The sequence below is a fragment of the Petaurus breviceps genome, unplaced genomic scaffold, assembly GCF_028583685.1.
Source record: "Petaurus breviceps papuanus isolate PSGF00001 unplaced genomic scaffold, PetGlider_PUasm1.0 126, whole genome shotgun sequence".
In the NCBI taxonomy this organism is placed as follows: domain Eukaryota; kingdom Metazoa; phylum Chordata; class Mammalia; order Diprotodontia; family Petauridae; genus Petaurus; species Petaurus breviceps.
In genome coordinates this window covers 29,098,332-29,114,119 of record NW_027185655.1, presented here as the reverse complement: position 1 = coordinate 29,114,119, position 15,788 = coordinate 29,098,332, and the positions used below count along the sequence as shown (strand labels likewise).

The 15,788-nt window shown below is 37.1% G+C and overlaps 1 protein-coding gene across 1 annotated transcript in view; it reads left to right on the top strand.

Moving 5' to 3' along the window:
* The window catches only part of MANBA (mannosidase beta), a 122,642-nt gene that overhangs the window by 86,217 nt on the left and 20,637 nt on the right, over window positions 1-15,788 (top strand). Inside the window, exons 11-12 of the mRNA XM_069098617.1 lie at window positions 3,576-3,794; window positions 7,625-7,789. Coding sequence (XP_068954718.1) covers window positions 3,576-3,794; window positions 7,625-7,789 — 384 coding nt within the window. The remainder of the gene's footprint in view (window positions 1-3,575; window positions 3,795-7,624; window positions 7,790-15,788) is intronic.

Below are 15,788 nucleotides of genomic sequence, written 5' to 3'. Positions count from 1 at the left end.
ATTGTATCAGGGGTTCTTAAAATCAATCTCAGTCTCTCAACACCTTTCTCTCTCTGTGTCTGTCTGTCTCTGTCTGTCTGTCTGTCTCTCATACACACACATCACACTCACTTTTTCTTCTCTCTCTTTTGGTCATGGACTTTTGATGATTTGGTTAAGCCTGTGAACTCCTTCTCAGGGAAAAAAAAACCAGTTTTTAAGGAGCTGAGTGAAATGGTAAATTTCAGTTAGAAGTTGGTGAAAAAGGGCAGCTAGGTGGTGCAGTGAATAGAACACTGGCCCTGGAGTCAGGAGGACCTGAGTTCAAATTCGGCCTCAGACACTTGACACACTTACTAGCCGTGTGACTTTGGGCAAGTCACTTAACCCCAATTTCCTTGCAAAAAAAAAAAAGTTAGTGAAAAGAAAGATTTCTTTTTTTCCTCACCCACTTTCATAAACCCCTTGAAATCTATCTATGGACCCATTTGAGGGTCTGTGGACCCCAGGTTAAGAACCTTTTCTATAGACCAATATCCTCAGTGAATATCAGTGTAAAAATATTAAAGCATTCATAGAGTGGTACAAAACAATGTGAAGATATGTTTAATATGACTGTATATGTATAACCTATATCAGTTTACTTGCTGTCTTCGGGAGGGGGTAGGGGAGGGAGGGAAAAATATCTGGAACTCAAAATCTTATAAAACTATCATTAAATGTAATTGGAAAAAATAAAATACTATTAAGTGGGGAAAAGATTGTATTCTGTGAACAGATTAGATATAGGTTTAATTCCATATAAGGAAAACTATACAATAATTGACCTTATTAATGGAAAATATAATAAAAATCACATGATTATATCAGTGCTGAGAGAGCCTTGGACAAAATCCAGTAGCCATTTCTATTAAAAACAAATTAGTCAACAGGAATAAATGGACTTTTCCTTAATATAGTAAATAATATCTATCTAAAACCCAAAGCAAGCATTTTATGCAAGACAGAAATACTAGCAGTCTTTCCAGCTACATTAGGGGAAATCAAGGATGTCCAATACCACCACTACTGTTTCCTTAATCATTAGCAATGTGGGACATTTTTTCATATGGTCGTTTGATAGCCTGCCATTCTACATTAGAAAGCTACCTTTTATATTTTCTGGTGACTGGCTCTTTTTTCTTATAAATTACAGTCATTTTATTATTCAGGTTTCCCCAGAAATCTTAATGCAGTTTTAAGCTATTAAATCTGTAGATGTAGTTGTAGATTCCTGTTTCAAGTATATGTTGAACTAGATGGTCTCAGGTTCCTTCCAACTTTAAGATGCATATAAGGGAGTATATATGTATGTGTGTGTAGAGTGTGAAATAAGACAGAAGAAGTGTTTTGGAGCTAGGGTCTAGAAAACCTTGAATGCCAGGCTAAAATATCTCTTATTTTATCCAGTAGACCTAGCAGGATGTTTTGTGATCTCAACTTCATATTTCCATATAATGGGAACATTACTCCTTGTCCCTAGAGGGCAGTATGAGGGTTAATTAATGATTATGTAATTGCAGGGAAGATTTTTTTTTTTTACTGTATTCTAAATATAGACTTGACTTTTCTCTTGTAGTCACTTTTGATACCAGTGCACGAGTAAATGACTTCTCTCTGCTGCTTTTTCCTCTCTGTAAAATGGGGATAATAATGTGTGTTTCATGAAGATTTACTAGCCTTGTTTGGATGTTCTGAGTAGTAATTAGTGCTTGTAAGAGTGCTTGTGGTTTGTAAAGTGCTTTGGAGAGAAATGGCAACAAATTAAATATTGCATGGGTGGTTACTGCTGTTTCTAATAAAATCCTGGGTTTTAAAGGTCAGAAGACATACTCCTATGATCAGTTCTGTTAATTACTTATCAATCCTTTGATTTAATTTCCTATTACATAGCATGTTTCTTTTGTGTAATCTTTCTCAGGACCGTATCATATTGTCAGCCCTGATCATTCATTATAAATATGAAACTTTGCATGATATTATTAAATGCAAATCTGAAAGTCAGTGGAATTGGGGTGAAATTAGCTGTTTGGTTTTATTATAGAATGGTTAGGTGCTCTTAGGTAGAGACTAATCACTTTCCTGGCTGGAACAAGCCTTTTTTATTTAATAGACCTTTTAAAAGGCTACTCTGTAACAGTCACTGTTTTAGGGATTGGGGGTACAAAGAAGATAAAGAGAATGTTTTCTTGGCCTGGCACATAGTAAACATTTATTAAATGCTTATTGCCTATTTGCTCTCAAGGAGCTTACATTATATAAGAAAAAAAAACATGTACAAAACAGGCCAATATAAAATATATATGTTATGTGTTTACCAGTCTTCACACATGCATGCATATATATATATATATATACATGTACACATACATATACACACATAAAATAATAAAAATATATATACTTAAGCTGAGGTTTAAAAGATACTAGGTGTTCAAAGAGGTAGAAGTCAGGAGGTGCATTCCAGGCACTGATAACAAGGGTAAACGAAGGTCATGGACGGGGAAACAGTGAGTAGGCTGTTTTGGCTGGAACATAATACGTGAGGGGGAGTATTGTGAAGTCAGCCTGGAAATAAAGTCTGGTGGAGGCAGATTGTAAGGGGCTTTAAATGCCAGGCAGAGGAGCTTGTATTTTGTCCTGAGGAGCTACTGACTCTTGTTGGGCAGTGGAGTGCCTATGTTTAGGAATAACAGTTTGCCATCTGTGTAGACACTGGATTTGAGAGGGTAGAAACTGGAGCCAGGGAGACCAAGTAAAAGATTATTATACAAGTCCAGGGAGAAGTGATGAGGTCCTGAAGTAAGATAATGACAGCATGAGTGGAAGGAAAGAAGGGGAGATGATTCTGAGAGATGTGGAGGTAGAATTGATGTGTCTTGGCAACTTATTTAATGTGGGGGATGGAGGCAAGAAAGTGAAGAGCCTGCCATGATGCCAAGGTTATGACTCTAGAAGTATTGGTGACATTCTCAATAGAAGTAAGTAACCTAGGTAATTCAGGAAGATTTTGGTTTTGGTCCCATTTGGGGCTTCTCATTTGAGCTGACTGAAGGATGCTCAGTTGGAAATGTTCCATAGACAGTAGGTAATGTTGAACTGGAGCTTCGGAGATAGATGAAGACTGGACATATGGACCTGGGAGTCATCTGCATGGAGATAACTGAACCTGTGGGTAGATCTGGTCATGGATTTCAAAGAACAAAGGGAAATGAACAAGGTTGTGGGAACTGCTGTGCATTTTAATATTAATGAGAATAATCAGTTTTAAATATCCTCTCTATATCAGGGAATTTGCTAAGGCCCAGGGAGGGAAAGACAAAGTGAGTCGGTCCCTGCCCTCTGGTACTTGCATTTCACTTTGGTGAAGAAGAGGGTATATAAATCAGATACATTATAACAGGAAAATTGTCTTATTTTAAAACGAATTGCTTGTCATTCTAGAAAAAGGACGTTTTAGTTTAGTTTAAGGCTGGAAGCTGATTGGGGGTTTTCTTTTTTCCAAATGAAAGTTTGATTCTTTAAACCCTTATTTGATTTGATTTATTTTAACATAGGAGGACCAGACTCGTCCTTATGTCACATCTAGCCCCACAAATGGAGCAGAATCCATAGCAGAAGGCTGGGTTTCCCGTAAACCCTACGATACCCATTTTGGTGATGTACATTTTTATGACTATGAAAGTGACTGCTGGAACTGGAAGGTGTTTCCTAAAGCTCGGTTTGTTTCTGAATATGGCTATCAATCCTGGCCCTCCTTCAGTACATTGGAAAAGGTAAGCCTGGGTTTCATTTTTCTCCTGCATCAGAGAGTCAGAGTGGTAAGACATGGCACACATTTGCAAGGAACATCTGACTTCTAAATAATGGCCAGCAGGTGACATAACATGTTCACTTTCCTACATAGACTGAGTATTAGGGAAAGAAATCTGAGAAAAGACTTTTTTTTTTAACGTTATTACGTAAGCTAAGTCTCCTTTAAATAGTATTCTTTGAACTCATTCAGCAAACATTTATTAAATGCTACTGTAGCTTTCTTTATTTTCCCTGTTAACTGTGTATCTTCAACATTGTTTCTTTCAATATTGTTTCTTCTTACTTATGCATGGAAACATGTTTCCTTTTTTTACTTATTTACTTATTTTGATATCTGAAGGGCCATTGATTTCCCGAGTCAGACTTAGCACATTGCAGAAATTACTCAGATTAACCACTTACCATAAACATATATTCTTTCTCTTATATTTGGTTGTGCCAGTATAATCTAGAGATTTGGTTAGCTTATCTCAGCAAAAAAGATGTGTGGACTAAGTGAACATTTCTTAATGTTTTTCTTTCATATTGTCAGACTCTTTCAGGTCTGTTTTAGGCATTGTGGTTGGCTGGCACCTAATATTTTCTGTATAAATTTAACTTTCTGCCTCCAAAGATTGTTTCAGAATTGTAGGATCATAGCTCTAAAGCTGGAAGGAACCTTAAAGCCATCTCGTGCCCCACCCCCCACCCCTTATTTTACAGATGAGCAGTCTGAATCCCAGAGAGTCACTTGTCCAAGGTCACACTAATATAAAGTGTCAGAGGTGGTGGTTGAACCCAGGTCCTCATTCCAGAGACACTATTCTTTCCTTTATACCACATGGGTTTATTCCTGATGTTAGTCTGTTTATATAAACAGGGATAGGGATAAGGACAAACACTGAACCTATGAGCTCATATACAGATTTCTGAGTGTGTGTAACTGGCCATATACTAACCATCACTCCTGGTTGCAATCCTATGGAAAGGTGTGCTTGTATTTTGCAGAGTGATAAGTACAAAATCTCTCAGATTTTCTGGGGAACAAATACAACACACCTCTACCCTTCAGCCTGCTATTTGACAGTTACCTTTTCCATTCTCTGTCTGGGTTCAAAGGCTAGCTGTCTCGGTGTGAATGGGAATTACCTCAGAAAGTACTTTAAAATGAGAGGTATTTCCCATAAATTCATTAGCTTGGAGCTTTCAATGCAATAAAACCATGGAAACTTCTTTTCCTATAAGTTTTTTTTTCCTTTCTTTGAGTCTCAAATAATCATCTCATAGTCTAGACAACCATCATTGTTGCTGGCTCAATAACTCATTAACAGTAGCAAATGATAGAAAGACAGATAAGTATTTCAGCAGTGTATTAGATGTGAGAAATTTTACAGTTAGAGTCACTTCAAAAGCAGGAAAAAGAAGCTGTCAGTCTTTCCCAAGGGATATATCTGCCAAGGCCTCCAAAATACTGCAACCAAGGCCCAACAATTTACCTTTCACGGAATCACAGAATTTGAAGAGATTTTAGCAGCCATTTGATAATACATCAGATGGCATGTCAGCCATCTCATCACACAGATAACATAACCCAACACCACCTTTCCGGGCCAGCCTTTCCACTTTTGGAGAGTTCTAATTATTGGGGAGTTTTTACTGGCATCAGGCCCAAGTTGGCCTTTTTACTCCTGGTTCTGGTCCTCTGGGGTGAAAAAGAATGGTCGTGCTCCCTTCCATCCTTCCCATGACAGTTTCTTACATATTTGTAGACAGCTCTTGTATCTACTCTTGAGTTTTCATGTCTCTACGCTAAATATACCCAGTTCTCTCAAGAGATCATCTCTCAGGATGGCATTTTTTGTCTTAGTTCTCCCAAGGAATTCTTTTCTCTACAGAATGAATTAAGCATGTTTCTCTCAGAATGTATCTTCAGACATCCAAAGATAACAATTAATTCTCTAAGTCTCTTGAGGACTTGTTCTCACATGGCAGTTAACCTGTAGTCTCTCACAGATTCTTTCCGCCATGACAATTAACTATTCTAGTTTGTCCAAGACACAGTTTCTGTGATAGTTTTCCAAGTCTCTGAAGGAAAGGAGATCTTAGTTCCTTTTCAGTGTTTTGAACAGATTCCTCTAAAGATGAGAGTTCACAGTTAGTCCTCAAGATTTCTCCCTCTATATTAAAGGTACAGTAACAGTATCCAAGGGGCAGCTAGGTGAGGCAGTGGGTAGAATGCTGGCCTAGGAGTCAGGAAGATTCTTCTTCCTGAGTTTAAATCTGACCTCAGACACTTATAAGCTTTGTGGCCCGTGGCAAGTTCTTAACCCTGTTTGCCTTAGTTTCTACATCTGAAAAACAAATTGGATAAGGAAATTGCAAACCATTTTTAGTATCCTTGCCAACAAAATTCCAAATGAAGTCATGAAGAGTCAGACACAACTGAAACACTCAACAACAACAACAACAACAAAGTTCCCAAAGTCTCTGGGAGGGGGGTCTAGAAGGGCTGAAATTTAGGAATATCTTGACGTTCAAAACCAAGCTTTGTTAGTTGACACAGTATATTTTTTTTCCTCATAAGACAAAGGAAATGGACATAGGAAGAAAAAATTTTCAAAGTAAAATGATAATATCTCCTTGAAATTATTTGTATTTAAAGTACATTTACATAGATAGGAGAAATCAAAATCAATTACAGAATAATCTTTTGCATCAAAAAAGCTGGTTCTCTAGCTGGTCCATCTGACCATTCATTGACAGTCTTCTCCATCTCTTACCCTCTTATTGTGGGTCTTACCCAGAGCCTTGTCCTGGGCCTGAGTCTTCTCTGTCTCTGTCTCTCTCTGTCTCTCTCTGTCTCTCTTTCTGTCTCTCTGTCTCTGTCTCTGTCTCTCTCTCTCTCTCTGTCTCTGTCTCTCTCTGTCTCTCTCTCTCTCAACTGTCCTAGGGATCCCATCAACTCCAGTGGGTTCAAGTATCATTGTTATGCAAATCATGCCCAAATCTATATAACCAGCCCCCATTTCTGTTGCAAACTCCAGTCATGTTTTATCAGCTACCTGCTGCATATTTCTTCCTTGATATTGTTTATGCATTTTCCACTCTCTTGGTCCAAAGTAGAACTCATTATCTTCTCCTCTAAACCTGTCCCTCTTTCAAACTAACATCTTCCTGTTGAAGATAACACCTCTGTTATGTCTCCAGGTTATTTGATTGTAACTTCAAGAGTAAATTAAAAAAAAATTGGTGAAAAGAAAGAATTAGTGTGGAATAGATGAACAAACTCAGTGACATTTACCATTTTGATAGTGGCATTTTGTCTTTGTTCCAGACTTTGTGACCAATTTTACCTGTTTCACCAATTCACCCATTCATTTTTATTATAATGAATTCTCATTCATTATGAGACTACTTTAGCCTCCATAAACAAAATAGTATTTTGAAAAGCACAGTAAGTTACTAAACAGCCAGGGAGTCTTAGCAGGTTTTGGAAAAACATTGCTTTGGACAGAAGAGCTTTTCCAGAATCCTGCAAAGAAGGATTTGGGCACACAAACTTGTTTTCACCAATACTGTTCAGTTTTGGTATCTCAAATGGCAACTTGCTTTAGGCTTGTCCATTACTGATGAGGATGCGGGATGGGAAAATCGAAAGCATTTGTGAAAGTGGCATTACAGGGAGCACATATAAACATCTTTTACAGTGTCCAGGGTATCACCCTCAGTTATTTATATCTACATTATCATGTAGAAAAGTATTTTTTGTTTCCATGGCTTGATTTTTCTGTCTTCCTTTGTTTCTAAAAAGGTGTCCTCTCCTGAAGATTGGTCTTACAATAGCAGTTTTTCAGTGCATCGACAGCATCATAGAAATGGTAATGCTGAAATGCTTGACCAGGCTGCTATTAATTTCAAGCTTCCTCAAAACTCGGATCCATTGGTTATGTTCAAAGACACACTCTACCTTACACAGGTGAGGCTTTCCTATTCTCTTGCAGTTGAATGAAGAGGGAATGAGCAATGTTTGACAACAGCTCTCTTTTGATTTGTGGGTTTATATTCACTTTAATTCTCATAATTAGTGATTCTTCAGAATAGTTGGGGAATAGCAAAAACATCTGAGCTATACAGTAAGAATTCTTTCTAGAAGCTTTTGCCCTGATTATGCTCTCACATAAGGGAGAATTGGCTGTAGCAACCTGACAGATTTGGAAGAATATTTCAACCAGTTTTCTGTGTCTGAGATGAAAATTCAGAGTGGTTATAATTTTAATTTTTGTTTCTGGTGATTTGGATCGATCTTCCATGTGGTGGTTAATAGCTTCCAGTTTTCTTTTAAGAACTGTTTGTTCCTATCTTTTGATTCCTTATCAGTTGAGAAATGGCAATCATTCTTATCTGTTTATGTTAATTCCTTACATATCTTAGATATCAGACCTTATCAGAGGTATATGATACAAAGATTTTTTCTTCATTGACCATTTGCATTTTTATCCTAATTGCATTGATTTTGTTAATATAAAAGCTTTTCAGTTTCTCATAATTGAAGTGATCTGTTTTTTTCTTTTGTGTTTATTTCTGTCCTTTATTTTAGTTCCAAATTTCCCCCTTGACATAGTTGTGAAAGAAATGAGATCTGGTTGTGTTTTTATTTTACTAATGGTTTTACAAATTTTAATATTCAGGTTCTGTATCCATCCTTTAATATTCATGTTGGTGTGAGATATTCATCCTATACCATGTTTTATAATATACTACCCAAGGGATAAAGTAGTTGAACTTCTATCAATTTCAGTGTTATGACTTTTAAATATCTTATCTTATTCTCTTTTATTTTTTTCCTACTTCATCTCCTATAGAGACATCATTTCATGGGGGAAGCAATGTCAGAAGGAGGCATCTGTGGCCTAATAAGAGTTAGCCTGTTCTCCAAATCACATGGCTTGGGTCTTTTCTTTCCCTTTCTTCCCTAGAAATTCACTATCCCTTTTCCTGGGGGTGGAAATTTGCCCAGGGTAATGTAACAATCTCACACAGAAGGCAGTCTTCTACTGCACAAATTTTTACCAAACTAAGACCATCCTGGTTCCCATCATTCACCTCAAAATCATACCTCCTTTTCTATAATAAAACTCTTCAAGCCATTGCCCAATGATCAAGGGTTATGAACAGGCAGTTTTCAGAAGAAGGTATCGAAGCTCTCGATAGTCATATGAAAAAATGCTCTAAATCACTATTGATTAGAGATGTCTGAATTAAAACAACTCAGAGGTACTGTCTCTCACCTATAAGATTGGCTAACATGACAGAAAAGAAAAATGATAAATTCTGGAGGGGATGTGGAAAAATTGGAACACTAATGCACAGTTGGTAGAGTTGTGAACTGATCCAGCCATTTCAGAAAACAACTTGGAGCTTTTCCCTAAAGACTATAGAACTATGCATATCCATTAACCCAGGAATACCACTACTAGAGCTATATCCCAACGAGATCAAAGGACAGGGAAAAGGACCTATATGTACAAAATATTTATAGCAGTTCTTTTTGTGGTGGCAAAGAATTGGAAATTGAGGGGAGGCTCATCAACTAGGAAATGGCTAAACAAGTTGTTATATATGATTGTGATAGAATACTGTTGTGCTATAAGAAATGATGTGGGAGATGGTTTCAGAAAAACTTGGGGAAAACTTTATGAACTGATGCAAAGTGAAGTGAGCAAAACCAGGAGATCCTTGTATACAGTAACAGCATTGTAATAATGATCGACTATGAAATACTTATATGCTGTGATCAGTATAACAGTTCTGAAGGACTCATGATGAAAAATGCTGCACATCTCCAGAGAAGAGAACTGATAAATTTTGAGTGCAGTTTCAAATACATTTTTTTCACTTTAACTTGCAAAATCCCTACTCAGCTATTCCCTCCAGCAAAAAGCAAAAACACTGATTCATTGGGACAGTGTAGGGGGGGAGTGTTAAGGATATAGTTTATGGTACCTCAGTTCACCTCTTATGCCTTTGCTTCTCCTGATTTAATTCCCCTGAAATCGATGTACTCTTGGATCCTTTTTATCCATGATGCTCCTCTTTGTTCTGTATTTTATTCTAACTCTCAGTCTTTCCCCCCGCTCTTAATCTTTAAACATGAGCTAATTAATTTCACTACTTCCTCTTTTCTTGATAATTTTACTTTGCTTTCCTTGTTTTGGGGGTATTTGCAAATTAAATAACATAAAGTGCTTTTCTGTATTAATTTTCTTTAGTGTTTGTATATAGTCCTTGGCAGGGAAATGTCTGTTTTTCACATTTGTTCTTTTCTTGGTGTGAGCCTTTTTAGATGTTTTTCAGGCTATTTTCCTCCCATCATTTCACAGAGCTGTTAGAACTGTGTCTGTTTCTTTATTCTGATATAACAGTCCCACATAGGAGGCAGCTTTTATTTAGGGAGAGAAGGAAGGGGAAAGACCCAGGCCATGTGATTTAGAGAACAGGCTAATCTTCTTAGTCCATGGCTGCTTCCTTCTGACATTGCTTCCGCCATGAAATGGCATCTCTAAGGGATATGGAATAGGAAAAAAAAATAAAAGGAAGATGAGGTAAGATCTTTAAAGGTCATAATGGTGAAATTGATAGAAGGAGCTTAATATAAATTACCCACTATGATCAGCCAGGGATTGACAGAATCAGTTCTAATTTATTAGCACTGGTTCCAACATGATTAGAAACCTGATTTACAAATGTAATTATTTACAGTGGATATTGCATGGTTACTTTCTGGAAAATTGGCAATATAATAATATCAAATGTTGGCTATGAATTAGAATTAATAATGATACTTTGGAACTCTATGTTTACTGGGTTTATTCTGAAGTGTCTGGGATGATAAAAAATAGTATGATGACTTTTTAAAATCACTACTTTAATTGGTTGGGTGATAGAAAATGGAAGTTGATACCTATTTTTCTCTTACTAATGGAATTTTAAGTTGTCTTTCATCTGTACACCAAAACTGAAATCCGCCCCTCACTCACTTTCATGGATTTCAGCAGGCCTCACCTTGTAGCTGCAGTTACTCTCCTTATCCTCAACATAGCATGAGACTTTGGACAAGGCATTTAACCACCAGATGAGGATCCTATGGTCTTAGATACAGATCTGGAAGAGGTCAGAGGTTATCTTGTTTAGGCTTTTCTTTTTATAGATGAGGGATAAGAATAAGTAGAAGGTGACAGACCCTCCATTGGAGCCCAGGTTAACTCTAAATCCAGAATTCTTTCCGCTGCACCATCGTCCTTCACAGGGTTGATGTCAAAAATAAGCATTTTTTAATCCTTAAAATAGGATTTGAAATATGAATTGTTACTGTGTCCCTGGCACATTTATCTTTCTGTGATGAAGGCAGTGTGCTGGATTTGGGATCCGAGGACCTAGGTTTGAATCCCAGCTCTCCAACCTCCTAACTGCGTGACCTTGACAAAAGTAACTTTTCTGGGTTTCAACTTCCTCATCTGTAAAACAGGAGGATTAGCTTTGATGGTCTCTAAGGGATCTCTTCCATCTCTAATTTATGCCCCAGTAAAGCTAGTAGGCTTCTCTGTAACACTTAGAGACACCCTAACCCACTGCAAAACTTTCTCCACTAAGCCCATCCCAGTCCATATCTCACACCATATCTCACATCTCTTCTCCTATAAGAATGCTCTTCGGGGCCACTTTAGCCCTTCCTTATTGGACAAGACCCATTTTTTGCTCACAAGCACCATGGTCTCTCCCATTTCTATCTCCTTTTGTCTTCTAATCATTAGCTTCTTTCCAAGCTCACAGATAATGTTGTACCTTACCATGTTTGTCTTCTAACTTTCTACCAAATTCTAGCAGCTACCCATTCTGTGTGATCTAAACCTATATTCCTTTGCTCTTCCTGTTGACTGATTTGCCTTTAAACTGCACTCAGCTATTGCCCATCTGAGGCCTTTGTTATTATTTTTAGAAATATGTTAATCATGCTTTTTTTTTCACACATTACTCTTAATTCTTACTGTTCTCTCCTCCCACCTCCAATAGAGCCTTTCCTTCAAACAAATTAGGGTCACCATTTAAAACAAACACATTGCATGACTCAGGTTGTTTAATAAAAATTTGCTTTTTTATTATAACTGTAACATTTTCAACAAAGGAACAAGGTCAGTGAGAGTGATAGGGAGTTACAGTAGAAGGAACTTGTTATCTCATTAACTTGTTTTTCTGTTGTTAGTGAAATTATAGATTAGAAACTTGTATACACTAAACAAAATGTTTAACATAATTCTGAAATAGGTCCCTAAAACTTGCCTTTTAAGAAGTTAGCTAAAACAAAATACCCAACACAGAACCTATGATGTTGATGTGTTGGACTTTATTTCAAAATGTCAGTAACTAAGTAAAACATTACTCATAAAATTTGAATTATAAAAGTAACAAAACATATATACCATTAAACATTTATATTATGGGTCTCTTCCTGGCAAATGAACTCAAGTATATAACCATTTCAGGTACTATGATTATAATTAAAATGCACAGCTTTTTTATGAGGGAGTTGGCACTCTGATAAAGAAATATAAGAAAAGGTCACTTGTTAGGTCTTTTGTTTTGTTTTTTTTTTTTTGCTTTTTGGAGGGCAGTTGGGGTGAAGTGACTTGCCCAAGGTCACATGTAGGCCTTTTATTTGCATGCTTATTTTAAGAGAAAAATGTAGATTTTGTAAACTTAATAGCAAATGTGTGAGAATAAATGTTTCTAGAACATACAACTTGCTTACCAGTGGTGAAAGGGTTGCCTAAGGTATGACTACTCATTCCTTCTCATTGACAAAGCTAGGATGTTTGCCTAATTTTCAGGAAAGGGCTATGCAGGAGGGAAGGTTTTGGGGGAAATAATGGATGGCGTGGGGACAGCTAAGTGGCACAGTGTATAGAGCACTGGCCCTAGCAGCAGGAAGATTCATGTTCCTTAGTTCAAATTTGGCCTCAGACATTTACTAGATCTGTGACCCAGCACAACTCACTTAACCCTGTTTGCCTCAGTTTCCACATTTGTAAAATGAATTGGAGAAAGTAATGGCAAACCATTACAGTATCTTTTTTTTGGTTTCTTTTTTGGAGGGCAGTTGGGGTTAAGTGACTTGCCCAAGGTCACATGGCTAGTTTTGTGTTAATATCTGAGGCTGGATTTGAACTCAGGTCCTCCTGACTCCAGGGCCGGTGCTCTATTCACTGTGCCACCTAGCTGCCCCCATTACAGTGTCTTTGATGAGAAAACTCCAAATGGGGTCATGAAGAGTTGAACACAAATGAAACAAATGAACAAGGAACAACATAGACCTTTTTAAACTTTGCAAAGCTTTATGTAGATTCTTATGCAAGTATTATCACAACTTGACCAATAGATACTTTAGCTTTCCCCCTTTCCCCTTTACAGGTGAGGAAAGTAAGAAAATTTAAGGGCCCTGCTCATTAGTCACACATGTAGTAACTCTAAGAGGTGGAATTGGAACCCAGTTGTTTTCTATTCCAAGTTCTATATACTAACCCCCTCACTGTGCTGTATCCCCTAAAGGAGACAGTTCTGTATTTTTATTTGGTTTCATTTTAATTTTACTTCCATATTCTCACCCTTCTACTTCCTTCTCTCCTCCTTTGAGAAAACAAGAAACACAAAATGCATTACAAACATGTATAGTTAAGCAAAACCAATTCTCACATTGGCCTTGTCAAAATTTGCCTTCATCTTGCACTTTTGAGCCCATCTGGAGGTGGGTAGAGTGTTTCATCATGAGTCCTCTGACACTGTGGTTGGTCATTGTGTTACTCACAGGTCCTAAGCCCTTCAGAGTTGTTTTTCTTTACAATGTTGTTGTAATTCTTCACTTTCTTCTCCTTGTTCTGTTCTTTCCCTCTTCCTCAATTCATGAAAGTCTTAGAAGAAGCATTTCTACAGTCTGTCTGGGTAGCTAGAATTAGAGTAGCTGGCTCCCACTACATTTTTCTCTTGAAATAAGCATGAGAATAAGAGACTTAATAAGTAACTTTTTCTTATATTTCTTTACCATAGTGTCAGCTCCCTCAACAGTCTCTAAAATTGAGATTCCCTGTTATGATATCCTTCAGCCTGAACTTGGAGAATACTATAGCTCAGTTCTGGGACCAAGTTGGAGTCTTCAATCTTTACTTAAGTTGTTAAATATCAGAGAACCCTCTTCACTTCAAGGGTCATACCTCTGTCAGTGTCAACCTATTTACAAAAAAAGAAGCATCAAGTTCATAAAATTATATAGAATCATAAAATTTAAACTTTGAGAGGGGACTTTGAAGTCATGGAGTAACAACCCTTTCTTAACCATCAGTTGTAGCTGTGTGGCCAACAAATACTTACCCAGCCTCTGCTTTGAAGACTCAAGTTATATGTAAAACCTTTAATATTGTCCATTTGATATTGTGTGATTCTGTCTCTTGTTTGGTCATGAAATTTTCCCCTATCTATAGGTCCAAAAGGTAACTCTTCCCTGTTCCTCCAATTTACATGTGATGTGATCTTTTATATCTGGGTCATGTATACATTCACAGCTTATTTCAGCATGTAGTGTAAGGTGTTGGTCAAAACTTAATTTCTGCCCACCTGCTGCCCAGTTTTCCCAACAATTTTTCTCAGATAGTGAGTTCTTGCCCAGTAGCCTTTGGGTTTATTGAGTTACTAGATTGCTGCTGAGTTCTTTTACTTCTAAGTTGAATATATAATTTATTCCATTGATTAACTTCTCTGCGTTTTCTTTTCTTTCCTTTTCTTTTTTTTTTTTTTTTGCTTTTTTGGGGGGGAAAAGATGGGGCAGTTGGGGTTAAATGACATGCCCAAGGTCACACAGCTAGTAAGTGTTAAGTGTCTGGGGTCAGATTTGAACTCAGGTCCTTCTGACTCCAGGGCTGGTCCTGTATTCACTGTGACACCTAGCTGCCCCTAACTTCTCTGCTTTTTAACCAGTACCAAATCGTTTTGATGATTACTGTCATGTAGTCTAATTTAAGGTCTGGTACTGCGAGAACCCCTTTTTTCCCTCCTTTATTTATTTTTTTTTACATTTTTTCTCTTGAGATTCTTGACCTTTTTTTTCCCTTCCAAGTGAATTTTCATTTTTATTTTTTTCTAGCTATGTAAAGTAATCCTTTGTTAGTTTGGTATGACACTACATAAGTAAATTAATTTAGACAGCATTATCTTTTCTATTAAATTGATTTGGCGCATCCATGAGCAATTACTATTTCTACAATTATTAACTCCAGTTATGGGAAATGAGCTCTTATTCCCTGAAGTCTCCTCTTCTGCTTTGGAGAACTCTGATTCTTAGCAAGTTTTTCCTCATGTTGAGCTCAAATATATTTCACTGTAGTCTCCACTACAGACAAGCAACATAAATTTTATCATTCCTTCACATGACAAAGAATCAAGTATTTAAAGACTGACCCTAATTCTTCTCATAAGCTAACTACCCCTAGTTATTTTTTAGCTGATTGAATTAAACAAATATTTATTATGTAGCAATTGTCATGTTTTTTAGGTCATTGTTTCTAGCCCCTTCAGCATCTTGGTCACCTCCCCTGGTTGCACTGCATTATTTATGTGTTTCTTCTAAAATAGACTGCTCTGAGGTGAATGTTGCCGAAGAAGGACTCTTACTTGCTTTGCTCAGGACATGTGACTCATCTTACTACATGCTAGGATTTCCTTCCCCTTTTGACCGCCTAGCACTCCGTGACGACTCCTTATGCTTGTCTGTGCACTCGATCATGTTCATGTGAATTGCCTTCTGACTATGTCTTTTCATCTTGTGCTTCTGCGTCTGATTTTTGTTTATTTGAAATATGGGACTTTCCTTTATCTGTCTTAAATTTCATCTTACTAGCACACTTAGCTTCTTTGGGACATACACGAGAAAA